The 24724-nt window shown below is 45.4% G+C and overlaps 3 protein-coding genes across 6 annotated transcripts in view; 2 read left to right on the top strand and 1 right to left on the bottom strand.

The window, feature by feature from the left end:
• kdm6ba (lysine (K)-specific demethylase 6B, a) overlaps positions 1-9399 on the top strand; it is a 55457-nt gene extending 46058 nt beyond the window's left edge. For both annotated transcript variants that reach the window (XM_077543888.1, XM_077543887.1), the window contains exons 13-25: positions 376-3422; positions 3509-3635; positions 4169-4274; positions 4349-4554; positions 4626-4762; positions 4859-4927; positions 5000-5148; positions 5229-5343; positions 6077-6264; positions 6340-6481; positions 6599-6725; positions 7958-8128; positions 8200-9399. In XM_077543888.1, the coding sequence (XP_077400014.1) occupies positions 376-3422; positions 3509-3635; positions 4169-4274; positions 4349-4554; positions 4626-4762; positions 4859-4927; positions 5000-5148; positions 5229-5343; positions 6077-6264; positions 6340-6481; positions 6599-6725; positions 7958-8128; positions 8200-8283 (4668 nt within the window). In that variant the 3' untranslated portion in view covers positions 8284-9399. The remainder of the gene's footprint in view (positions 1-375; positions 3423-3508; positions 3636-4168; positions 4275-4348; positions 4555-4625; positions 4763-4858; positions 4928-4999; positions 5149-5228; positions 5344-6076; positions 6265-6339; positions 6482-6598; positions 6726-7957; positions 8129-8199) is intronic.
• Positions 9400-11159: 1760 nt separating this feature from the next.
• Positions 11160-15443, top strand: LOC144035226 (transmembrane protein 88-like). The gene is made up of 3 exons (XM_077544760.1): positions 11160-12649; positions 12962-13333; positions 15162-15443. The coding sequence occupies exons 2-3, from the start codon at positions 12968-12970 to the stop codon at positions 15441-15443; spliced, it is 648 nt and encodes a 215-aa protein (XP_077400886.1). The 5' UTR covers positions 11160-12649; positions 12962-12967.
• Positions 15444-16627: 1184 nt separating this feature from the next.
• Positions 16628-24724, bottom strand: part of col4a6 (collagen, type IV, alpha 6) — a 70881-nt gene continuing 62784 nt past the window's right edge. For all 3 annotated transcript variants that reach the window (XM_077543398.1, XM_077543401.1, XM_077543400.1), the window contains 19 exons: positions 23462-23632; positions 23014-23157; positions 22580-22699; positions 22312-22493; positions 22097-22160; positions 21948-22022; positions 21762-21869; positions 21574-21681; positions 21437-21508; positions 21221-21340; positions 21024-21140; positions 20790-20951; positions 20623-20721; positions 20374-20526; positions 20146-20262; positions 19882-20073; positions 19645-19816; positions 19440-19554; positions 16628-18306 (listed from right to left, as the gene is read on the bottom strand). In XM_077543398.1, coding sequence (XP_077399524.1) covers positions 18046-18306; positions 19440-19554; positions 19645-19816; positions 19882-20073; positions 20146-20262; positions 20374-20526; positions 20623-20721; positions 20790-20951; positions 21024-21140; positions 21221-21340; positions 21437-21508; positions 21574-21681; positions 21762-21869; positions 21948-22022; positions 22097-22160; positions 22312-22493; positions 22580-22699; positions 23014-23157; positions 23462-23632 — 2552 coding nt within the window. In that variant the 3' untranslated portion in view covers positions 16628-18045. The remainder of the gene's footprint in view (positions 18307-19439; positions 19555-19644; positions 19817-19881; positions 20074-20145; positions 20263-20373; positions 20527-20622; positions 20722-20789; positions 20952-21023; positions 21141-21220; positions 21341-21436; positions 21509-21573; positions 21682-21761; positions 21870-21947; positions 22023-22096; positions 22161-22311; positions 22494-22579; positions 22700-23013; positions 23158-23461; positions 23633-24724) is intronic.

The following is a 24724-nucleotide window of genomic DNA, read 5'->3' as shown; positions in this document are numbered from 1 at the left end:
ACAATTATCTTTTTGAATTTCCAAAAACAAATATTATTGAGACATATCGTCGATCCAGCATTGCAATTTGGGAGCTTTTCTGAATGTTCTAAAGGCTGGTTTAAGAGCCAATCACAAGAAGGAGTCATGCCATGTCTCTTATAAATGTGAATGTGACTGCCTTCCAATTGCATCACTTCAATCGTCAGAGCTACCCAAAAACGCAAAACCTTTTTCTAAATAAGACCATTTCCGTCACTATCTCAAATGTTGCCAATAGTGTTGCGCAATCTGTTAGTGTGAGTGAACATGCCATTTCAAATCTGAGTAAATCAGGCCCCAAATGTTTAAATGTGGTGATTGCTGATAATAATGTATGTACATGTCGTCCCTCAGGATTCCGGCATCTCCAGACCTCCAGGATTGATACCTCATCACCAGCAGAGCCACAATCAGGGTCCAGACAGTCAGCATCAACCTCACGTCAGCCTGCCCCCCGTCATCTCTACCCGCACCCCCGTAATCACGCCCAATCGTTCCTCCTGCTCCGTCGGTGGCTATGGCAACAGCAGTGGCTCAGATGGTGGTTGCCAGGTGAACAGCACCAACAGGAACCGGCAGAGGAGTAATGAGCCGACACCCCAAAGCTCCACCGGAGGTCCCCATGGATATCCCCCAAGCCCTCAGCTGAATGTCAACCAGTCTCACCATGAGGTACGAGGAAGACCTCAAGAAAATGGACCCTCCAAAGTCAACACGGGGAAGACCTCCTTCTATCCTCAGGCTGTGGCACAAGTTCCTGCGTGTTCAACGTCATCGTCTTTGTTCTCCTCAGGGCTCCCCAGGACAGGGAACAGCGTCATTACAAGCAGAGTGTCAAAGCCTTTTCCTAGTTCTCCTGTTTACTTCCAATCTTCCAGCCATCAGCAGGTGTCCTCACAGGCGTACTGTCAGCGGCAGATTCATCCAGCCCCCGTTTCGGGCCCACAGTCCATCGTGGAGGCGCTGGATAAGCTTGATGCAGAGCTTGAGGGCCACATGCAAGCCGAGGAGAGGAGGAGGAAGGAGAGAGAGGAGGAAGAGCGGCGAAAGAGAGAGTTGGAGATCAAACGTAAGCACGAGGAGGAGACAAAGAGGAGGGAGCAGGAAAAGAGGGATGAGGAGAGGAAGAAGAGAGAGATGGAGAAACGGGAGGAGGAGCGTCGGCGGAGGAGGGAGTGGGAGCTGAGGGAGCAAGAGAGGAAGAGGAGGGAAGTGGAGAGGCTGCAGGAGGAGGAGAGGAAGAAGAGAGAGTGGGAAAAGCAAGAGCGGGAACGCAAGAGGAGAGAATGGGAAAGGCAAGCGGAGGAGAAAAAGAAGCGAGAAGAGGAGGAGCGTGAGAGGCTGGCGAGAGAAAGGAAGGAAGAGGAGGAGAAAAGGAGGAGGGAGGAGAAAGTGATGCGGAAAAGGGTTCAAGAGCAGAATGCCATGGAGAGCCTGGAAAGACTTCTGTGTGGCAATGCGCCCCCACCTCGCTCCACTCCTCCGGCCCCCGCCTCCTCGCAGGCCTCGCCTCCCTACCCGTGGCTGAGCCGCGGCGGCGCTTCTGGCCAGGCGGTCGGCGGCGGCGGCACTCCCCTGGAAAGGCTGCGGCCGCCTCCGCTCACGCCGCAGACGGACTACGCCCGCGAGAAGCAGAGGCAGCGGGAGATGTGGGGCAGCTCCCCTCCAACGCACAACACCTCAGGGATCAACCAGCACCAGACGCTCTACTCTGGCAAGCCCCCCGCCATGGAGGCTGCGCCCAAACAGTCCAAAGACCCGGCGGGCTCTCTGCCCACGCTCCGAGAGCCCCCCAAGCTCTATCAGGCCTTTCCCAGAGAGAACCTGCCGCCCCCCCCTGTGTCTGCGCCCGCCCTGCGTTCGGACAGTTCTCCGTTTGAGGAGGAACCCTCGGAGTTGTCCACGCTGCTCCCCGACGGCTTGGCCAACATCATGGCCATGTTGGACGAATCCATCAAAAAGGAGGAGGAGATGTACAGCGAGGGTCTCCTCGACACGTTTGCGCCGAGCGTGCCTCCCGTCAAGAGTTACCTTTGTGCCCCCGACCTCCTCCCGGCACTCAAGCGTCAGCCGAATCAGGAAGACTTTGGAGTCGATCCCCACGCCAGCCCGCCTGTGCTCAGCCGGCAAGGCTCGCTGGCGTCCCCTTGCAGCCGGACGTCTTCTCTTAACGAGGAGGTGGAGGAAGAGGAGGATGAAGAGGAGGATTACCTTAAAACCTCGCCTCAAAACACAGGAGTGGGAGCGGGGAACAGCACCTACCGCCACAGCGACCTGGCCAAACTTTACGGTCTTCCCGAGCGGGCTAAAAGCGAGGCCGATGAGGACGAGGAAGCGGAGGACTCCGAGACCCCGTCTTGTTCCCCGCCCCCTCAACGACCCCATCTCCACCAAACTGGCGTCAACAGCACGTTCAAGTCTCGGACCACAGCCCTGGAGAGCCAGAAGTACGCATACCGAGGCGGACCATTTGGGAGACCCCCACCATCGGCTCTGCTCGGAGTCAAATATTCCTCGTCGCTCTCGTTGGGTCCCGATATTTGTCGGCAACAGCATGGCGGCTCCCCCACGTCCGATTCCAACAATCCCCCTTTCAGTCCAGCGCTCCCTCCTCCAAAGTCTTCCCCGTCCCGTCCGCTTGAAGACGAGAAGGTGAAGGTGGAGCTTGTCGATGAAGCCATCACAGTGGGAAGGATCGTCCAGAACGAGATCGCGCCCAACGTAACGCTTTACCAAGCCATCAAGGAGGAGCGACGTCTGACCACCATCTCCGAGTCGTCGCTGGCAGAACTGGCCGACGGTTGCAAGATCACCATCTCTCGTGAGCCGGACAAACTGACTAAAGCCGAGGACAGACACAAGCCAGAGAAACTGAAGGAGCACCGCAAGGACAGAGAGAGGGAGAAAGAGAAGAAGAGGAAGCACGGCCACAAGCAGGAAGATACAAAAGAGAGGAGGAAGCATCGAGACAAGAGGGAAGAGACGGTCTACTCGTCGTCGTCCTCGTCGTCCTCCGGCAGCAGCCACAGGCGGCACAGGGAGGGCAAGAGCCACAAGGACAAGAAGGACCGGCGAATCCTGTGCGACCTCAACCTCCAGAGCAAGGAGGGGAAGAGCCGCGGTCATCATGACTCTGAGAAAAAGAAACGGCTCACCTCCGCCGGCGAGGGCGAGCACACAGAGTGGATGTCGAAGAAGAGCGGCGATTCGGGCTCGTCGCTCGACTTGCTGAAGCTGAAAGCGCTGTCGGACGGGCCCCCCAAGGAGCTGAAGATCCGACTGATCAAAGTGGAGAGCGGCGACCGAGAGACCTTCATCGCTTCCGAGGTGGAGGACAAGAGCATCCCCCTGGGAGAGATCAGCATCAAGAACACGGCTGCTGAAATAATCCGATCTTGCAAGTGAGTACACCACATGGGACCGGCAGGCTTTTCATGGGAAAATCTCCAAACTAACGCTCAATAACCGTCTCTGTATTTTGTCTCAGGGGGGCTCGAGTGAAAGGGAAGTTCAGGGAGTCTTTCTTGTTGCCGGCCTTTTCTGTGAAGCCAATCATGATGTCAGAGGAGCCGATTCCAAGAGAGAAACTCAACCCTCCTACGCCTAGCATTTACGTAAGACAATTGACTATTCTGCCGTCCCTAAGTGTACTTTAAGCTATTTAAAGACACTCCTGTTGGAGTTGACTGTAAAACTAAATGCACAATAAGGAAAATTACATAGTGTGCATTTAAAACATCGCTAGCCTGGCGCTAATGCTAGAAAATAGCCGATCCCATCCAAATGCTAACAGGAAGTTAGCATATAGTAATAGTCCTTCAAATAACCAATATGGTTATTTGAAGGACTATACAGAAATGCTGTGGATTTTAATAGAATTCAATCGCAACTTTCTTCTGTTCTCATTGTGCGTCCATCATGGCTGCAACGGCACCACACTGCCCCTAAGAGGCCAAAACGCACAGACTCCCAGTATTTGTTTTGCAATTACTGTACTTTTTTTTTTAAGTTTTCTTTTCCTCAAAATTCAAGCATACAAAAATATCCAAGGACTTTTTATTTTCTTTTTTTAAAATCATACACACATTTCTATATGACATAGCATGAAATACAATCCCTGAAATAGCATTTTTTTTTTCTTGTGCAGCTGGAGAGCAAGAGGGACGCCTTCTCTCCCGTGCTGCTGCAGTTCTGCACAGACCCAAAGAACCCCGTCACGGTCATCCGAGGACTGGCTGGATCTCTGCGCATCAGTAAGTTTGTCTTCGCTTTTTTTTCACTTCCACAATCACACACGTTAATCATAAGCATCCTTCTTGTTTGGCAGACTTGGGTCTGTTCTCAACCAAGTCTCTGGTGGAGGCCAACGCGGAGCAAGCGGTGGAGGTCAGGACTCAGGTGCAACAGCCGGCAGACGAAAACTGGGACCCCAGCGGGACTGGTCAGACGTGGCCCTGTGAGAGTAGCCGCTCCCACACCACCATCGCCAAGTACGCTCAGTACCAGGCGTCCAGCTTCCAGGAAAGTCTGCAGGTAAGGCAGCGGCACTTTGGCGACTACTCGTCCCACCAGGGAGCTGCGGAGTAAACACAATTTGACATTAGGAGGAGAAAGGCAGCGACGAAGAGGAGGAGGAGGAGGAGGAGGAGGAGGAAGATGATGATGATGAAGAAGATGACAAGGAGTCATCCAGCAACTCAGAAACCCTGAACAAGGACAACAATGCAAAAGAAAGTAGCAGGTAAAGATTTTTATGACAAAAAAAGGCAAAAAATGAAATCTGGAAAAAATGAATTTTTTTTTGCAGTGTACACTCAATACTTAATTGTGTCCACAGCGGCGAGCAGAAGCCAGCGGGGAAGATCATTAAATTTGGCACCAATATTGACCTGTCGGATCCCAAGAGGTAAGGCGCCGTTACCGCTCGGTCGCTCACGCGTTTCAGGCGAACATCACAACACAAACTTGCGTCTTCCAGGTGGAAACCGCAGCTGCAAGAACTCCAAAAGCTGCCTGCGTTCATGCGCGTGGCGTCCAGTGGAAACATGCTGAGCCACGTGGGACACACCATCCTGGGCATGAACACCGTCCAGCTCTACATGAAGGTTCCGGGGAGCCGAACGCCAGGTAAGCCGCACCTAAATAACGACATCTCCCCGTGAAGGGGGGCGTGTCACTGACCACGTATGTCGTCGTCCGTCCCGCAGGCCACCAGGAGAACAACAACTTTTGCTCGGTGAACATCAACATCGGCCCCGGAGACTGCGAATGGTTCTCTGTCCACGAGAACTACTGGCAGGCTATCAATGACTTCTGTGAGAAGTGAGTACCTGAGAAGATGATGCACATTTGAAGAACTCATTCCTCTTCTGGGGAAGGAAAACATTCAGTGCTTGAAGCACCGCCATCTAGTGGTCGGGAGGGATGAAATAGAACCACTACTTCCTGAACTCAGTACCACTCCTTCATTTCCTGTCTTTCATGAATGGACAAATTGATTAATCCAGGTGTGCCTTGACCTCTGTAACCACGACAACAATGACCTGACAAACATGGATTAATCAAGTTGTCCAATCATGTAAGACAGGAAATGAAGGAGTGGATTTGTGCAAAGAGCCCATTAGACATACTACACCAGGGGTCTGCAACCTATGGCTCTGGATCCAGATGTGGCTCTTTAGTCCCTCTCCTGTGGCCTTTCTTTAAAAAAAAAAAAAGAAGTAGAAATTAATATATTTTTTTTACATATTTATTGTCTTTTATTCTTTACATAAATTGATAAAAAAAAACAAATAATTAAATATTCAAAAAAATGTCAGTCCAATTTTTTAAGTTGTCAGAAAAAGAGACAAAGGTAGATGAAAAAGTTTAAAAACATATGCCTAAAAATGTCCAAAAAGTGACAATAAACATTAACTCACTGTTTCCTTCATCACAATGTTCAAAATGTTTTGCAGCTCCAGACACATTTTTGGTTATTTATTGGACCTAAAATGGCCCTTTTGACAGGACAGGTTGCTAACCCCTGCATCAACATTGATTGTCTTTGCCACAGGCACGGGGTCGACTACCTGACGGGCTCTTGGTGGCCCGTGTTGGAGGACCTCTACAACGCCAACATCCCAGTGTACCGTTTCATCCAGAGGCCGGGGGACTTGGTGTGGATCAACGCCGGGACGGTTCACTGGGTCCAGGCCGTGGGCTGGTGCAACAACATCGCCTGGAACGTGGGACCCCTGAACGGTAAGAGAAAAAGAAAGAAAATTTATCGAGATGAAGCCAAGGCATCCTTAAAGTGCGGCTCTGTGGTCCGGGCAGCTTACCAGTACCAGCTGGCCCTGGAAAGGCTGGAGTGGAACGAAGTGAAGAAGGTCAAGTCCATCGTACCCATGATTCACGTGTCGTGGAACGTGGCCCGGACGCTCAAGATCACCGACCCAGACACCTACAAGATGATCAGGTGAGGAGGAGTTTCACATACTCGTCTGCTCACTTTCTTTATTTGCTCGACGTGGTTAGTACGAAGGGTAGACGGGGTCGCACGTGGTTAAGCTTGGTCTCTTGGCGTTCCTTGCAGACACTGTCTGCTGCAGTCCATGAAGCACATCCAGATCCTGCGCGACCAGCTGGTGGCTCAAGGCAAGAAGATCTCCTACCAGGGCCGAGTCAAGGACGAGCCTGCCTACTACTGCAACGAGTGTGACGTGAGTACACTCTGATTTGCTTGAAGGGGAAATCAACCCCCTGAAAATGTCTTGACAATATGTTCTATGCGGCCCCACTAGTCTAAATATACTTTTCTGGTTAATATTGCGTTAGAGGAATATGAGTTAAGCAGTGAATTCCAGCAGGTTTTATCAGTATCAGAAGGCGGCCATTTTGCCACTTGCTGTCGAGTGAAAATGACATCACGGTTGTTCAGGTCTCTGGTAACAACCAATCACAGCTCAACTTCAGAAAACAGGTGAGCTGTGATTGGCCGTTGCCCGAGTCGACGGCGGGTGGCAAAATGGCCGCCCCCTGAGATGGATAAAAACGGCTGGATTTTGCTTCATAATTCATATTCCACAAATATAATGTTAATCAGAATGTCATGTTTAGGCTGGTGAAGTCACGGGTTGGGAGGGTTACTTTTAAAATGTAATCCATTACAGTTACAAGTTACCTGCTAAAAAAATGCAGTGAGTAATGTAATCCAAGTACCATAATATTCTCTCTCTCACCCTCTCTTACTCTCTCTCTCTCGCTCGCCCTCTTTCGCACTCTCTCTCATCGTAGAAATTGTAATCCCTCGAAGTAATCCCCATTTTTAATAAATGTACCTGTAATCTGATTACATGTTTTTTCCTGTAATGGAATACAGTAAAAAAAATAATAATTCCAATCTGATTACGTAACGTATTCCGTTACTCCCCAAGCCTGCAAATGACATTATTGTCAAGAAATGTTTAACGTTGACTTCCCCTTTAAAAAGTTGCATACCTCAGCCCTTCTCAAAAGTCACTGCTGTACGTTGTGCTTGCGCCCTCTGGTGGCCATAACTATTCAAACACATACTGTATAATCTATCAAGAAAGGAATATGCTTACACTAAACAAATCCTGTCTTTTCTAAACAAACTTATCATCCCACAATATACATCTATAATCATGCCCAAAGGTGAAAATTACAAAATTAAGATATAAAGCATAATTAATATAAAGCAGGATTACAGCAGATAACGTTTGGTCATTGTCAACAAAAACTAGGCACTTCCTGTTTTGTTCTGCTTTCATATGTACATGTAACTAAATAAGTGTGCTTTCATCAAGTGGTCACCAGTGGAATTACACATGATATAAAACAAGAAAAATAGTTTTTAACTACAAAAAAATAAAATAAAATAATCACAGAATAGAATGGATGGGGGGTTTACTATTTGATCTTTTTGCTCTAGGTGGAAGTGTTCAATTTGCTGTTTGTGACGAGCGAGAGCAGCAGCAGGAAGTCCTACGTGGTGCACTGCGAAGACTGCGCGCGCGAGCGCACCCCTAACCTGAACAACGTGGTGGTGCTGGAGCAATACTCCATGGAGGAGCTCACCTGCACGTACGATGCCTTCAGCCTGGTACGCGACGTCGCGTTGGTCGCCCTCGCCGCTCCTTTCTTTTGCCTTCACTCATCATTCCTCTCTTCCAGGCCTCCTCCTCCGCCGCCTCCTGCTGCTCGTCCTCCTCCTCCTCGTCCTCCTCCTCTTCGTCCTCGCCCTCCTCGTCGCGGTGACACGACTCCCTTCCCACGTCTCCCCAGCCACAACCAAAACTCCTGCGAGTCAGGACAAAAGAAACAAATAAACACTTTCAATGTTGATTCTTGAAGGTAGTTGAATGGGTTGTTTACTCACTGTTTACAGATCAAGACGCAGCAGTTTACGCCTCTCAGATGGTGCTTTGTGAAACAACTTTTTCTTTTGTTGTCTTGAATACATTTGTACATGCTGTTTGGTTTTTGAAATAAAAATAATTTATTGTTTTGTTTTTTTAAACTAGTTTCGCCTAGATATATATACCACATTGGCCTTGTCACTTGTATTTAGAAAAGAGAAAATGGAAAAAATACTAATAATAGAGAATATGGAGGTTTTTTTTCTAAAGCATAAAGAATTTTGAAATGTACAATTGTTTGGAATGCTTCAAGACATACGGGTTTTCATAATGTTTTTTTTATTTTTAGGGTGGGGGTTCAGTTTATCTTTGTGTGTTTTTTAATGAACTATACATGTATCGCTCCTGGAAATTATGAATATTCAGTTTGTTTCATTTGGTTGGTGCTCGCCTGCTTGTTCTGTTCTGTGTGTCCTCTTGGAGAGGGGAAATTGTACATTTAATTTAAAAAAACATTCCCTCTATTTATTGGATGGCAAGATTTTACACCCTTTTTTCCTCAAAAACAAAACAAACAGGGCTTTCCCTCATTTTCATGCTGTCTTTTATGATGATGATGATGCAGTTTTTTTCTCCCTCCTGATGTATATGATATCATATAACCCCACATTTTCCTGTAGACTAAAGACACACTGCTCACGTAGAATTTGTATGATCTTTCATTTTTTGGGGCAACTTTGATGAAACTTGATTGATTTTATTCTATAATCTGACGAGGATTATGATGGGATAGATGGTGCTAAAATTCTCTTTGTTTACTTGAGAATTCTATTTTTCCTGTTGCAATATTACCATTTCCTTCTTCTTTGTGCTCATCTATTTATAACTGCACTGTGTAGAAAGTTCGTACATACATACACGCACACACACATACACACCAAACTGAGCCAGACATGTCTTAAAACACTTTGTGAACTTGTGTGACATTACTATTAATAAACCGAGACGAATTGTATACCCTGGCTGGTCACCTCTCACAAACACGACAAAAGCAGCATAATGAACCCTTGAATTAGGTACAACAAGTTGTGTGGGTGGTACTGAAAGATTTGCGACATGCAGTTAGCTCAGTGCTTCTCAGTTTTTTTGTTTACGTCCCCCCAGGAAGAAGAAAATGTTTCGCGCCCCCACCGCCACTAAACTCTTTGCTGCGACTATAAATACAATAATTTGTCTATAAAATTGTAAGCATACCTCTGCAGTATGGAGGACCAAAACTGCCCAAAAAAAAGAAAGACTATACATGACGTGAAAATAAAACCAGATATTAAAAAAAATATTCGAAAATATACATAAATACATTTGTATTTAATTTTTGAATTTATATATATACATATATATTTGTTTATATTTTTCGCTTTTAGTCATTTATTCATTTTTAATTATGGCAATTTTAGTCTATACTGCCAGGACGAAATGTTATTCAAATGAGGGGGTGAGCGGGACATCACAGAAGTAAAAAAAAAAATGAGCAGAGGTTAGGGTTTAGCCTAACCCTAACCCTAAACCCCAAACCTAACCCTAACTAACCCTAACCCAAACCCTAAACCATAAACCTAACCCTAACCCCTATGCCAAAACCTAACCCTAACTCTAACCCTAAACCCAAACCCTAACCCTAACCCAAACCCAAACCCAAACCCTAACCCTAAACCTAACCCTAACCCTAACCCCGAACCCCTAACCCAAATCCTAAACCCTAACCCCTAACTAACCCTAAACCCTAACTAACCCTAACCCTAGGCCAAACCCTAACCCCGAGCCCTAACCCTAACCCTAATCCTAAACCCTAACCCTAAACCCTAACTAACCCAAACCCTAACCCTAACCCTAACCCTAGCCCAAACCCTAACCCAAACCCTAACTAACCCTAACCCAAACCCTAACCTAACCCTAACCCTAAACCCTAATTTACCCTAACCCTAACCCTAACCCAAACCAACCCTAAACCCTAATTTACCCTAACCCAAACCCAAACCCTAACCCTAAACCATAACCCTAACTAACCCTAACCCTAACCCAAACCCTAACCTAACCCTAACTAACCCTAACCCAAACCCTAACCCAAACCCTAACCCAAACCCTAATCCTAAACCCTAACCCCTAACTAACCCTAACCCCTAACTAACCCAAACCCTAACCCTAGGCCAAACCCTAACCCCGAACCCTAACCCTAATCCTAACCCTAACCCTAATCCTAACCCTAACCCTAACCCTAAACCCTAACTAACCCTAACCCTAACCCTAGCCCAAACCCTAACCCTAACCCAAACCCTAACTAACCCTAACCCAAACCCTAACCTAACCCTAACTAACCCTAACCCTAAACCCTAACCCTAAACCCTAACCCTAAACCCTAACCCTAAACCCTAACCCTAACCCTAACCCTAACCCTAAACCCTAACCCAAACCCAAACCCTAATCCTAAACCCTAAACCCTAACTAACCCTAACCCTAAACCCTAACTAACCCTAACCCAAACCCTAACCCTAACCCTAGGCCAAACCATAACCCTAACCCCGAACCCTAACCCCGAACCCTAACCCCGAACCCTAACCCTAATCCTAAACCCTAACTAACCCTAACCCTAGCCCAAACCCAAACCCTAACTAACCCTAACCCAAACCCTAACTCAAACCCCTAAACCTAACCCTAACTAACCCTAACCCTAACCCTAACCCCAAACCCTAACCCCAAACCCTAACCCTAAATCCTAACCCTCACGAAGTAAACCTTTTTGTGGAGGTTGAAAGCTTCAAGATCAAACTCGTCATCCAACTGTCGTCATCTGGCCATCACAGCATATATCTCACATCCTGCTAAATTCTCACACACCTTTATGCCCTCTGTGAACTTACAGAGAACTAAGACACCCTAACTCGCACCCATCAACGGGAACTCGCAATTGAGGGGCAGAAGGGTGGAAGTGCAAGTATTGGGACAGGATAATTCTTTAATAAAAAATATACAAGTTTCCTCCTGCAAACATCACTAAGCATATAATTTATATATCTATTTAAAGCAAGTTGTAAAATGTCTGAAGTCCTCTTTTTTTATATTTAACAAATTTAAAACATCATAAATCATGCTGTTTCTACCAAGTACTGTTTTCAAATGTTCTCCAGTTTCGATACTGTAAAACGTATAGAATCGTATGCCGAGAAACATTTCTTGGGAGGAGCAATATGGCGGCCTCGCGGCTTCAAAAGTCTTGGCCTATCGGCTATCCAGTCATATATTCAGATCAGTGGATCTACCCCATAAACATCCTCACGCAAGAAAAAGCTGCTCTGGATCCAGACAAGTGACAACCACATATCTACACCATCAACTCTCCAAAACCTTTCTACACCTCCCCTCATTTCAAACCAACCTTTCTAGTGGATCACACAATTAGCATCCGCAGCTAAAGTCATTAAGTCACACAGCTCAACTTTTGTGTGCCGCTTAATTCATGACCTTTGCCCCCATCCCATCGGGCTCCTCTTTCAGCTTGCAAAACACAAATGCAAGACTAATTTTGTGCTGATGACCTCATTTGTGTGTTTGTACATGTCACCCTCTTCCCATCCACCTTGACCTCCGCCCCACACACAATCCAATCCAAAACATCCAACTTCTGAAAAGAGAATTTTTTTCCCCCCTTCAAAATGTATATCACACTACATTATTCTTGGGTATTTTTTCCACTGTTGCTCTAATCCACCTTCGAAAATGACAATCCGAAAATGACTTTGGAAGTGTACTACTAAACGCCCTCATCACACCGATATCGACAGTATCAAAATCAACACAATGCTGGCCTCAAGCACCATTCAAGAGCAGACACATTCTTATGAGACGCCCGCCTGGACACCCTTCCCCCATGAAAACACAGGCGCAGGGTGAAAGGGGGTGCAACGCATGCCCTGGATAGGAGGAATGCGTGCGCTGAGGGGAGTTGCATGGGAAGGAGGGCTGGGCTGATAAGCCTTGTGGGTGGAGAGAAAGCGGAGGGAGGACCGGGCCAGACGGCACTGTGGACTCGATGAGATGAGTTGAGACAAAGACTTTCAGGAGAACGAACGTCTGATGAAGAACATCAAGCGCAGCAGGCGGACCTTTCCACACCGAGAAAATCAAGCGAAATCCAGAGAGGAAACGCAGCAAGCGAGCTGGAGGAGCAGCAAGAGGTCCATCGGACCTTCACACACAGCTACAATAACGTGAGTGCAGTCCATAACGCAACAGTGATTGATTGGTCCAAAATCAATATTAAGATCATATGACTTTATGGGAATTGTGTTGTTCTGCCTTCTGAATGTTACCTAGGCCAGTGACCCCCAACTTTCATTGCCAGTTAGCCATCATCTCTCAACAACATAACACAACAATACTGCAGCCTGATCACACTTTTGACGTCATGGCAACTTGATAAAGTTGCTAACCTTCAAGTGCACCATCAATAGTTCAAATGTTGCCCCCCCCCCCCCCACCCCCACCCCTCCTCCCATCATAAAGATGTTTCTTTCCAACAGTTCACCATGAGTACGACCGGCAGTCTGGAGAAGGGGGCACACCATCAGGTCCTGGATCTTTCCGAGGAGTTGCCGCCTCACCATCACCCTCACGGCAACCACCAGACACTGGCCTCCGCTCCTGCGGTGGGAGGGGGCAGGGAGACGCCCTCGCGCGTGGTGGTGGTGGTGCCCCCGCCTTACTCCGCAGCCGAGGGCGAGGCCCCGCTGGAGCTGCGGGGGTCTCTGGACTGCTGGGCCTGCTCTGTGCTGGTGACGGCTCAGAACCTGGTCATCGCCGCCGTCAACGTCTGTCTGGGCGGGCTGGTGTTCGGGAGCATCCTGACGCCGGCCATTGTTATGGTGGTGTTTGGTTTCCTCTGCCACTCCACGGTAAGTGGGAGGGGGCATTTATCTCCAGAATATAATTAAAGTCCCTGTAAAGCAAAAAATAAATAAATACTGTAGTGTAAATTTGACACATCACAGAGACAGCTCTTCAGCGCTGACAAATTGTTATGCCCCTCCTGCACAGTAGATGGCGCTATTTACCACAAAATGTTATAATCCACCTCACTAGGGGTCTGGGACAGAAGAATCTTCTGCGTCTTTAGGCACGTTTTTGGCAATGTCATGTTGGTTTCCCCGTGAGACATGAGAGACTGTTTAATATAACTTTTATGCCCAGAGAGATCGTTTTGGACGGACATCAATAAGCTAACAAAATAAATGCATGAGCTGAATGACGAACGAAGAACGTAAAACAGGAAACGGAAATACGGAAATAAAAATTTAGAGCATAGATTTCAAAATAAGATATAATTAAACCACAGACAAAACAGCTTGGAGAAATACTTAAAACTTATATGTCCTAACGTTTTTAGCCTAGAAGTGGGGGTTTTAATAACATTATTATTTATTAATAACATTATGTGGTTGTAAATAAAGTAGTAATAGTAGGAGTAACACATTTATTATTAGGGTGTGTGGAAAATGAAACAAGGGGACAAAATATGACAGTTATAGTTCCTTAAACTAAACAAGTGTATGCATTCAAATTTCATTCATGTTAAACACTGATGTTAATTGTACATAGACTTTGAATTTTGCATTTTTTGGGAGGTACATTTTGTACGTTTTTAACGGCACAATATTTGCAAAAATCTCCTGTGTGCTTAAATATATACTAACTAATATATATACTTGAATATATTTAAACGTTTTTAGAGACTCCAATTGAAATAAATGTTTAATTAATCGAATTATATGGCATAATTTTTGGATGCCCTCCACTTACACAAGTCTGGCTCCGCCAGTGCTCTTCAGCGGTCATGCCAGAGGACTTTTCTGAAGGAAAGATAGATTTTCCATGTGTAAGCATACCTAGTCAGCTAACTTCTTATCACAATGGGATCATTTTACAGTATCTAGAGGGGAAGCGCTGAGTCATGCTGCATGCTAGTGACGAGCGGGATATTCTCATCATATGCATAGCACAATCTTAAAAGGATTCTTGGGAACAAGAACAGATACGCACGAGACCAGCAAGCCGGTAAGCATTAGTCAAGACGGGCCCAATAAGTGGTCACGGTTCACTGACTTCTAATACAATAGCCTTTAATGAGTGGACTTTGTTTTTTACGTTCCTCTAAACTCTCATAATGAGACTTCATGTGACAGCAGCTTAGTGGGGGATTAAGGCAGACGTGGCAAAGAGGGTTTGGGGAGAGGTACAAGGTATCAGGGTACCAGGTTCCTCTACTCTTAAAAGACTTTATCCTTAGCCAGTTTATCTCTGAGGCACACTAAACAATCTTGATATGTAAATAAGCTTGCACAAGACAATATTGAACAAAGACTTCCCGTACGTAACCACTGTAAAAAATGAAAGAAAAAAAAAAGCCCTGCATCTTCCACCCTCGTGCGTGTTTTGAGTCTCCCACTGCCAGAAATGTTGTAATTCCCCACACCCACGCTGCCCCCACAAGATGATTGATGCCTCACCTCCACTCCCGACATTCTCCTCCGTCATGTCACGAGGCGATAAGGAGGATTCCGTCCTGCTGTCTCCTCTCATACTCCCTCTTTTGTTTACACTTGCCACCACTGACTTTTGGCTTGAGTGAGCAAAACGTTGTGCAAAGAAACTGTTCTTGTTTTCATGTTCATGGCCACATGTCCCACTTCTCAGTACTCACGGATGCTGTCTCCACTTTGGAAGGTGCGCCCAAACGGGACCAGCCCATTCTGCTCCAACCTACTAACGGACGGGGGCTGCGTGGCTCTACTGGTGGTGGGCTTCCTCCTGTTGACACCTCTGCTGGTGCTGGCGTTGGCCGCTTACTGCCGCCTGGCCAGGCACCTCCAGCTGGGCCTGTGCTTCATCCCGTACAGCCGAGCCGTGTACAAGAACCTGCCGGCCGTTCAACATCGTGGGATGGGGGGCTGTTGCGGAAGCCGGGACGGGGTGGGCGGCGGGGGCAAGGGAAAGGTATGGGTATAAAAGTTTTTTTTTTTTTTTTTTTTTATAAATATGAGTAGTGAAGACAATGCCAGCTCCTCATCGAGGTACAGTCTAACAGTATTTGATCAATTGCATAATACAGAATATGCTCCCACTGCATGTGTTTTGTATTGTGTATGAGATATCAGATTGCACTGGCAATAAACTTCATCCAAAATACTTTGCACAAGCTTTTCTCTGTGGGGTCCTATTTCCTTTAACATGGACATTAAATTAAAAAGTAATAATGAGGATTTTTTTTTCAAGTCTGTAGTAAAACATTTTGACAAGTTGGCTTTAAAAAAGGGTGAATGTTTTTTTTTTTTTAAGGCCATGTATTGTAAGGCTTTAAAAAATAATAAATAAATAAAACCATGTCGAGTAAGGATTTAAAAAGTCTTTTAAGTTTAATTTAAAAAAATAACATAAGGCTTAAAACGAGGAGGGACGAAATAGAAACAAAAACAACCAAATAAACGTTACACCACGCAGTAAGGCTGTTTTCTGTCCACAAGGTGGCGACAGCCCCCTCCGACAAGAAGCTGGATGTGACCTGCAGGGCTGACCAAACGCCAACTAAAGCCAATTTACTTCTTCTGCTTATTGAACGGCGTACTGCACACTAGCACCACCTGGTGACTTGTCATGACGACTGCTTTGGTTTACCGCGGAAAGTGTTGCTTTTCAAAGCGAATCACAGGAACTAAACGAAGGCGTTCAGGTTCTGTCATTGCGGGTCACCTGACTCACGTCGCCCCCAACTCTCCACAGCCACTAGACACTGTCTCTAAAAGTCAAATTAGATGTCATTATTTTGTATTTATGATTACTCTTATTTGTTTTCTTTCATTAACAGAGCGGCGGTGGCAACAATTTTCTCCAGATTTTAGGCACCACGCTGTCGCCATCTTCTGGTCATTATGAGAAATGTTGTCGATGACAACTTCTGGTGATTTAAAACAAACCAACGAGCCGTTTTTATACAGTCGTTTTGCTATTTTTTATATCGGTTTCTGAACGTAATATTCAATGACCAAGAGAGACACGGACCCAGCTTTACCACAGATAGCCTTCCATCTCAATTTACACATAAATTGATTGAATCATTTTTGCAATCTGGGCTGAACATTGAATATGTGGTGGTGTGAGCGGTGAAAAGTATAAAAAAGTATGCATACATCTCATACGATTTTCTTTGGTTCTGGTCCTCTTTGAGGAAAACCACATTTATTTTCCCATCTCTGCTGACACTGTGGATGCATAACATATTCAATCAATCATCAGAGTGAATATACAGTATATTTTCCGAAAGGCCTTTTATTCCCCTCTAATTTTAATGCACATGTCGTCTGCCCATCCCTCCTATCCCAGTAAATAAAAAAACAATGGATAGTATCACGATTCAGGTAAAATAATTACATTTTAGATTACAAAATGACAGAGCTATAGACATGTGGTCGTAGTGGTTCCAAAGTCCCAAAGCTTTTAACATCCAGGGATTCATTTTTTTCTTATTTATATATTTGGGAATTCAGCAGTCCATTCTTAAGAATGCACGTTGAAAAGCATAAATTCTTATCCTATTACAGAAATGCTGAGAAAATACAAACAAACAAGAAAGCAATAAAAGCATTTGTGAGGGGGGAAATTCAGTAAAAACTATGTACAGCAATAATTAACACTCTATCAGACAAGCATGTGTTGTGTTGGATTACTTAATCACAAAAAGTGAAAACAAAAGGGTTTTCAGCTCGGGAAGTGGTTTGGTTTGTCATATTTATTCCAAAACATTGTCAGTGCAAAATATATGAAACGTGGCCTCATTCAAGTCATCCAGAACTGGTGTTGGTTAGCCGTGCCAGGGAATTTGTGGGAAAGTAGCACCTAGTAGCACCGGTGAACAAGAACAAAAACAACATGCACGCCGACTAGAAACAACCCAAGTTTGAAACTGAAGCATCGTAAAGTGAAGGTGCTGCGTCACGTTACATTTGTTGTTGTTAAAACTGCAGGGAGCAGCCTGACAGAAAAGAATCGGGGCACGCTTCTCCCAAATAATACTGTCACCGCAATCGCATTAAAGAAAATTATTTTTGCATCTGATGAAAGCATGCATATAGTTAAGTATACATGAATGTTAGCCAGTCATTCAAAAAAAAAAGCTTTTAGAAAAGGTCAAACTATTGTGATGTTTATTTCACCACAAATTATTATTTTTTTTGCTGTTAAATCAGCTCAGAGGCTAATTCAAATTTTAAGAGTCAACCGCACCTAACGTGGCGCGGCGCTTTACGGAAAAGGTCGGCACGCTCTGAGGTAGCCGAGAATGATTCCCGCCCCCAAACAATGCTAACAGGAGCAAAAACATACACAACAGGAAACACATAGCACCATTGTCAGTGATAATCTAGAGGAGAGCCGAACCTTCCTCTCATCTTTTCATCCTTCGCTTTCATTCTGAGAGGGGATGACACGTAAAAGCCATTGTGAATCAGAGGAGGCCCATTTTCAGTCACATGTTCTTGCTTTTATAGATTTCCTTTCCCATCACCTCACCTTCCATCAATTCCTCATCCTTTCCTCCCCGCTCGTACCCCTCTCCCTACAAGACCTTGCTGCACACTTGGCAGCGGCTGACCCTGGAGCGCTCTTGGCCTCCCTTCAAGGTCTCCTGCGCCGTCGAGTAGAAAAACTCGCGGTTGGGATCCACCGTGGTCAGCCAGAAGCTGTACTTGTTGGCAAAGTAATGGCACGTCCCCTTGGCACCGTTGCACTCAATGAACGGCGTCGCCCGGAAATCCTCCAGGCATGAGCCGGGCGACACCAGCGACTGGCCGCCGCCTTCGGCCCCGGCCGCTGTGTGCTGAATTGACACAAACAAAAAAAAAACAACTTAAAACTCTAAAACTTTGTTCCTTTAACGGCAATCATTTTTTTAACGCACGATTAATGACCGCCCCTTACTTGGACAGTCTGTAATGGGGGAATTCCAGTCACAACGTAGCAAACATAAATTTAACTCTTTGACTGCCAGACGTTTTCAGAAAAGGGATGCCGTGGGTGCCAGCCGATTTAAGCATTTTGACTGATCTTTCAAGGTGAACAGAAAATTATGTGTTTGGACTATGGAAACACACATACTACCAAATGAAAGATTGGACTCTCATCTTTTATCAGAAAAAAAAGTTTGTTTCTACCTTATTCCGTTTTTCAGTAATCAACAATAGAAAATGGTTAGTTTCCCCTCTGTTTTGAAACAAACGTCTTTGGCACTCCTCCTTAGGATTTTACTAAACGTTATTTAACGTTTTTGGCAGTCAAAGAGTTAATAATAATGCATATATTTGTGGAGACTGGGATCAAGTTGTATTTTACAATTTCAAAAATGTGCAGAATTTTTCAAGTTACTTCATGTTAAAGATTAGATAGCTCTTAATATGAAAAGAAAAATGCACTGAGCTGTTACGGAAGTCTTAAAAATGCTTTTATGCCATCTAGTGGCAGAAAAATGACCCCAACTAAAATCAATATCACACTATTTTTTTTGTTTTTTTTTACAGTAAGTACATCTTTAATTTTAACTCAATTTTATGAATTATTATGAAATTACTGTATCAATGACTAAAAGATGCAGCCATATTTCTATTAGTTTAACATTTTTTCCACTTTTCTGAAAAATGAAAAATTAGGAAAAAAATAATATTTTGTTGTATATTTAGAACAGATATAACATTTAGAATAATCGCGAGTTAACTATTGAAGTCATGCGATTAATTATGATTAAAAAAGTAATCACGTGACACCCCTAATATATATATATATATATATCTATAAAATAAATAAAATAAAAAACTTTTTAATTTTTTAAAAAAAACTTTCAATTTTTTAAAAAACTTTTTAGAAATTTAAAAAAAAACTTTTTTTATATTGTTTTTCCGATGTAATAATTTGTAAGAAATGTATTTTTAAGACTAATGCTAATGACAAAATACTTACCATGAGGAAGGAGTAGCCTATCCAGAGACTCCTCCAGCCTGGAGGGCAGTTGGGGATGGTCAAGTCCTGGCTGTGGACAGCCACCGCCTGAGATGGCGCCTCGCAGACAGAACACCTGGGAGTGAAAAACAAGTTTCAAATGCAAGGCAGAAGGAGTGCTGACTTCCCGACGTCCACACGCGGGGCTGGAAAAAGCGCTCGATACCTGCTGATGTAAGGCCGGATCTGAGTGCGGGCCACGGGCATCATGGGAATGGGCGCGGTGGTGGACAGCCAGTAAGATTTGTCGTTACGGCTAGCGTAGTAGCACACCTCGTTAGGGGAGCAGTAGAGGAAAGGGATGGTGCTGAACCTGGGAAGGCAGGACCCCGGCTGACCTGAAGACCCAAAGACGAGACGTGTCGTTTTCCAGCAAACGTGGCCTCGTGACGTGTTTTCATACCGAGGTCCTGGTTGTGTGCCTTCTCTTGACCCTCCACGTAAAGCAAGCTGTATCCGTCCCACAGCTTGGCCATGCCCTGCGGACACATGGGAACCTGCACGCTCTGGCTGTGCTTCACCAGAGTGTAGCCAATGCTGATGCTACGGCCAATGGAGCCGGGGCTACCGGGCCGACCGGCAGCACCGGGAAGGCCTGAGAAAGAACACGCAAAGAGATGATTTCATGTATTGCTTGCGCAATGGGAGGAAAAGCACAAAAGTAGACCTTGTTCTCCAGTGGGTCCAGGGAACCCAGGAGGACCGGGGTCACCAATTGGTCCCAGTGGACCAACAGAACCAGTGCGGCCCAGTTTACCAACAGAACCGGGACGTCCCTTTGGACCTGAGATAAAAAATGAAATGGTTAACTTAAAAATAATTGACCAACTGGAAAAGAAAAAAAAAGCGTACAAAAAACGAAAAAACCCAATCATCTCATTTTGTAAATATTCACCTGAACGTCCAGGCAATCCGGGCTGACCGGGCCCTCCAGAGAAACCACTGGGTCCAGGGCCACCTGGTGCACCGACATCTCCAAAGGTTCGTTCATTACGTGGAATTACCCTGGATATTGTGATCCCGGGGGGACCCTTAGAACCGGTACGACCTGGCCAGGTGGGCAGCAAGAGACGAATGTTTTATTAGAACGACTATAGCCACATTCTTCCGTGCTCCGAAATTGTGAAGTTTCAAGTTCTCCTACCTCGGGAACCCTTGGGTCCTTTGCCTCCGTAATAGCCAGGGTCACCTGAAAAACCTTTAAGACCTGGAGATCCGCTGAATCCGGTGTCACCTTGTTGTCCTAGAGAGTAGATTTAATGGTGTGAAAACTGTTCCAAGTGGGAAAAAAAAGATTTCAAAGAAGTCTACCTTTGAAGCCAGGACTGCTGGGGAGTCCGGGGCCTCCAGGAAACCCTGGCTCCCCTTTCCTTCCAGGGGTTCCAGGGTAACCTGGGATACCAGGGTCACCTCTTTCTCCCTGGTCCGTGCCTGGACCGGGTGGCCCAGGAGGGCCTGGAGGCCCCGGCAAACCTGAAGAGGAGGAAAGATGAAGGTGAGACCGGAAAAAGCCGGGAGGACATGCAATGAAGGACCTGCACTTACCGAACTCTCCATCCAGGCCAGGGAGGCCGGGATCTCCCAGTGGCCCAGGGACATCCGAGCCGACTGAAACACCGGGGAATCCGGGTCGACCTGGAAATCCTGGGAGTCCAGGACCACCTGACCATGCGCACACACAAGCCCACACCTTGTCCGTCCATCAAATATGTCCCATGTCTCATTCGTTGAGCTTGTCTCACCTGGCTCTCCTCTCTCTCCCTTTAATCCCGGGAAACCTGGTGCTCCTGCGTAGGAGACGCCCCTTTCACCTTTCAAACCCGGAATACCAGGGGCGCCCTGTCGAGTTCCGGCAATTGACCCTGAAACAAAGACAAATCATCGAACAATTAACAAACAAAACTAAACTCCTCAAAAAACAAACTCATCTTTCTTCTACTATAGAAAAAGTGAATTACCAGGCGTCCCAGCAAGACCTTTAGGTCCACGAAGACCATTAAGTCCGTCCAAACCAGGAGCTCCAGAAAGACCTGTAAAAACACAAGAGTGTGTTTGTCTAACATTCATGTCTCACTCTGAAAAACTGTTATCTGACCTTTAGATCCGGGACCTCCAAGGCCTCCTGGCAATCCAGGAGTTCCATCAGACCCTCTTCTTCCGGGGAAGCCAGACTGACCTTTTGGACCCGGGTAACCAGGTGAACCTGCCAACATGAGCGCATAAATACACCCGTCAATGTATGTACTGTATATGCCAGACGATGTATTGACAAAGAATTCAAACCCATGATTCCAGGCCCTCCAGCTTCTCCAGGTGCCCCCTTGACCCCAGGGAACCCGGGACTTCCTGGGAAGCCATCATCACCAGGCAGGCCGTTGTTGCTACGCCCACCTTGACCAACACAGATTTGGGTCAATTGACGCAAGGTGATTAAACGGTTCTGGGCTGCATCTTCCTCTCAAGTTCTACCTGGAAAACCGGGCTCTCCACGCTGGCCTTTAAAGCCCGGACTGCCAGGATAGCCGTAGAACTCTCCAGGCTGACCTGAGGAATTCATAGAAGTAGATTTGAAAAGGAAATATTCAAACTTTTTGCGTGTGATGTGAAATTGAACTCACCCTTGGTACCAGGACGACCAGGTTGTCCAGGATTGCCAGCGAGACCGGGAAAGCCGTCATCTCCCTGTGAAGAAAAATAACTCGAAGTTCACCGCCTCAACCTCGTACAATACTCACAAAAAGTTAGAGATGTTCGATTGAAATCCTGACATTTTAACCTTAAATCCAATATTCCGACCTTTTTGTCATGTTGTGATGTTTATTTGTTTCCTTACCCTTGATCCAGTCATGCCAGGAAATCCCAGGATACCGGCTTCACCCTTAGGACCCGGGCCGCCCGAAAATCCGGGCTGCCCGGGGAAACCGGGATCTCCCGGCAACCCTTTACTCTGTTCAGCAAAACCTGGAAGTCCAGGCAGACCCTGACGACCCGGCGGGCCAGGAAGACCTTTGTCACCTGTGGAAAACAAAGACGTTTTTTTTTTTTACATGTCCCGGATCACTCTTGTCTCATGCAAATGGGGGAGAAGACCAAATGTATACCTCGGGGTCCGGTGAAGCCGGGAATGCCGCTGCCTCCAGGGATTCCGGGCTCTCCTCGGGCCGACACCACTGAAGTCGGAGGGCCAGCTGGGCCTGGGGGACCGGGTAACCCTCGCTCACCTGAAGAGGAGAAGACAACATTTGTTTTGAAACAAGCAACCCAAAAGTACAGATACATTATAGTTTTGGCAATTGACCCCCCCCCCAAAAAAAAAAAAACAAACATATTCTGTCTTATATTTAAGGCCATTCTGTTTTCTTAACATGGTAAAAACTTGAAAAACACATGCATTTGTGAAAAGGCCATTACCATTAAAACGATCACATACTAAAATGTAAACAAATTCCCATTTTTGTCCCAATGAAACAAAAACTACGATGGCTGCTAAATCCAACACTGTTCTCGCCGTTCATTCCGGCTCAGGACACCTTACCTTTCTGGCCACTATAGCCGGGCCCCCCAGGAAGTCCATCCCTTCCAGGCCCCCCAGGAAATCCTTTTCCCCCAGGAAATCCTGGACTCCCAGGACGTCCTGGTAATCCGGGGAAGCCCACCCCCCCTGGGAAACCCCGTTCGCCTGTGTTTAAAAAAAGAAAAGAAAAATACATTGATGTTTGTTATCTTTAGCTCATTCACTGCCATTGACGGTTATAGACGTCAAAAATTCATTTGAACTATTTCTATTAGTTTGACATTTTTTCCACTTTTGTTAACAAGAGTATGAAAACCTAGATTTTTTTTTATAAAATTTGCGATTAGTCGTGAGTTAACCCGTAAAGTCATGCAACTTCAATAGTTAACTCACAATTAATCATAAATTTGATATCTGAAGTGAATGAGTTAACCAAGAGTGATGTCATCAGATGCTGGCTTCACCATACCCTTCCTTCCTGGTATTCCTGGTAATCCCTCCCTTGTTCCTGGTCCTGGAGGCCCAGGGGGTCCCCTTGACCCTGGTGAGCCCGGCGTTCCGGGTAGTCCTGGGGTGCCCTTCATACCAGCAGGGCCTGGGAAACCTGGATCTCCCCTCTCTCCCTTTCGACCAGGAAAACCTGGTGGGGGATGGATGATGTGACATTATTATCTTAAATGATTATTATTAGAAGGGAGGGGGCGGAGTGGGGGATGAAGCAGCATTCAGGAACACATTATTATTTATAAAAGCAATCCAAAACACTCTTAATAACTAATGTAATTATTAATTGACTTTATGTTTTCTAAAAGGCTTTCCAAATAAACTCACCTTCAGCAAAATGTAAAAATTTGAATTCTTGCATACATACAGATTGTGAATACACACCACAAGCACACTTTGCATAGTATGGCTGCAATTGCACTCTGATTGGAAAATAAGAAAATACACTCTTAATATGATCTGTGTTATTGATTGGAAAAAAAAGAAGAACAAATTTGATTATTTCAGATGTCATTGATTTTTTTTTAGTGCAATTCCAGATTAAATTCGCATATTCAAACCACCAAGGAGCCACTAAATTCTACGATCCGATTCTTAAAAAAGAACACTCTAAAAACTGTTGGGTCAAACATAACCCAAATTGGGTCCCATAGGGACCAACTCAAACTTTTTGGTTTATTCAATTAACCCAAAAAGATGGGTCAAATAAATAATTAACTATTATTAATTAATAGTTAATAATTTAATTTTACCCAATTTTTTAGATTAAATAATTCAAAAAGTTGGGTTGGTTCATTTTTGACCCACTTATATAGGGTTATACGTTGGGTCAAATGAATAAATAACCCCCCCAAAAAACAACCCAACAAATTGGGTTGCTTTGTGGGTTAGTATTTAACTTGACCCAACGTTTTGGATTCAATAACTCAAACTGTAGGGTTCATTTTTTGACCAAATTCAATTGGGTTATTCAATAAACCCAAAAATTGGGTCAGACAAATAAACCACAACACAACCCCAAAAATGAGGTTGTTTTGTGAATTATTAATTTAATATGTTTAAAAACTTAAAAAATTGGGTGGGTCCATTTTTGACCCAATTTGGGTTATTTTTGACCCAATCTTTTTTAGAGTGAATTTTCAAGATGTGCACTGGATGAGTGGAACATAATGAAAATGTCATCCTTATTTTAAAAAATGAAGCCTTGTTGAGTTTGTGGTCACACAAG

This window comes from Vanacampus margaritifer, chromosome 15 (assembly GCF_051991255.1).
Source record: "Vanacampus margaritifer isolate UIUO_Vmar chromosome 15, RoL_Vmar_1.0, whole genome shotgun sequence".
NCBI classification, from domain to species: Eukaryota; Metazoa; Chordata; class Actinopteri; order Syngnathiformes; family Syngnathidae; genus Vanacampus; species Vanacampus margaritifer.
This window is presented reverse-complemented; position numbering and strand designations above follow the sequence as displayed.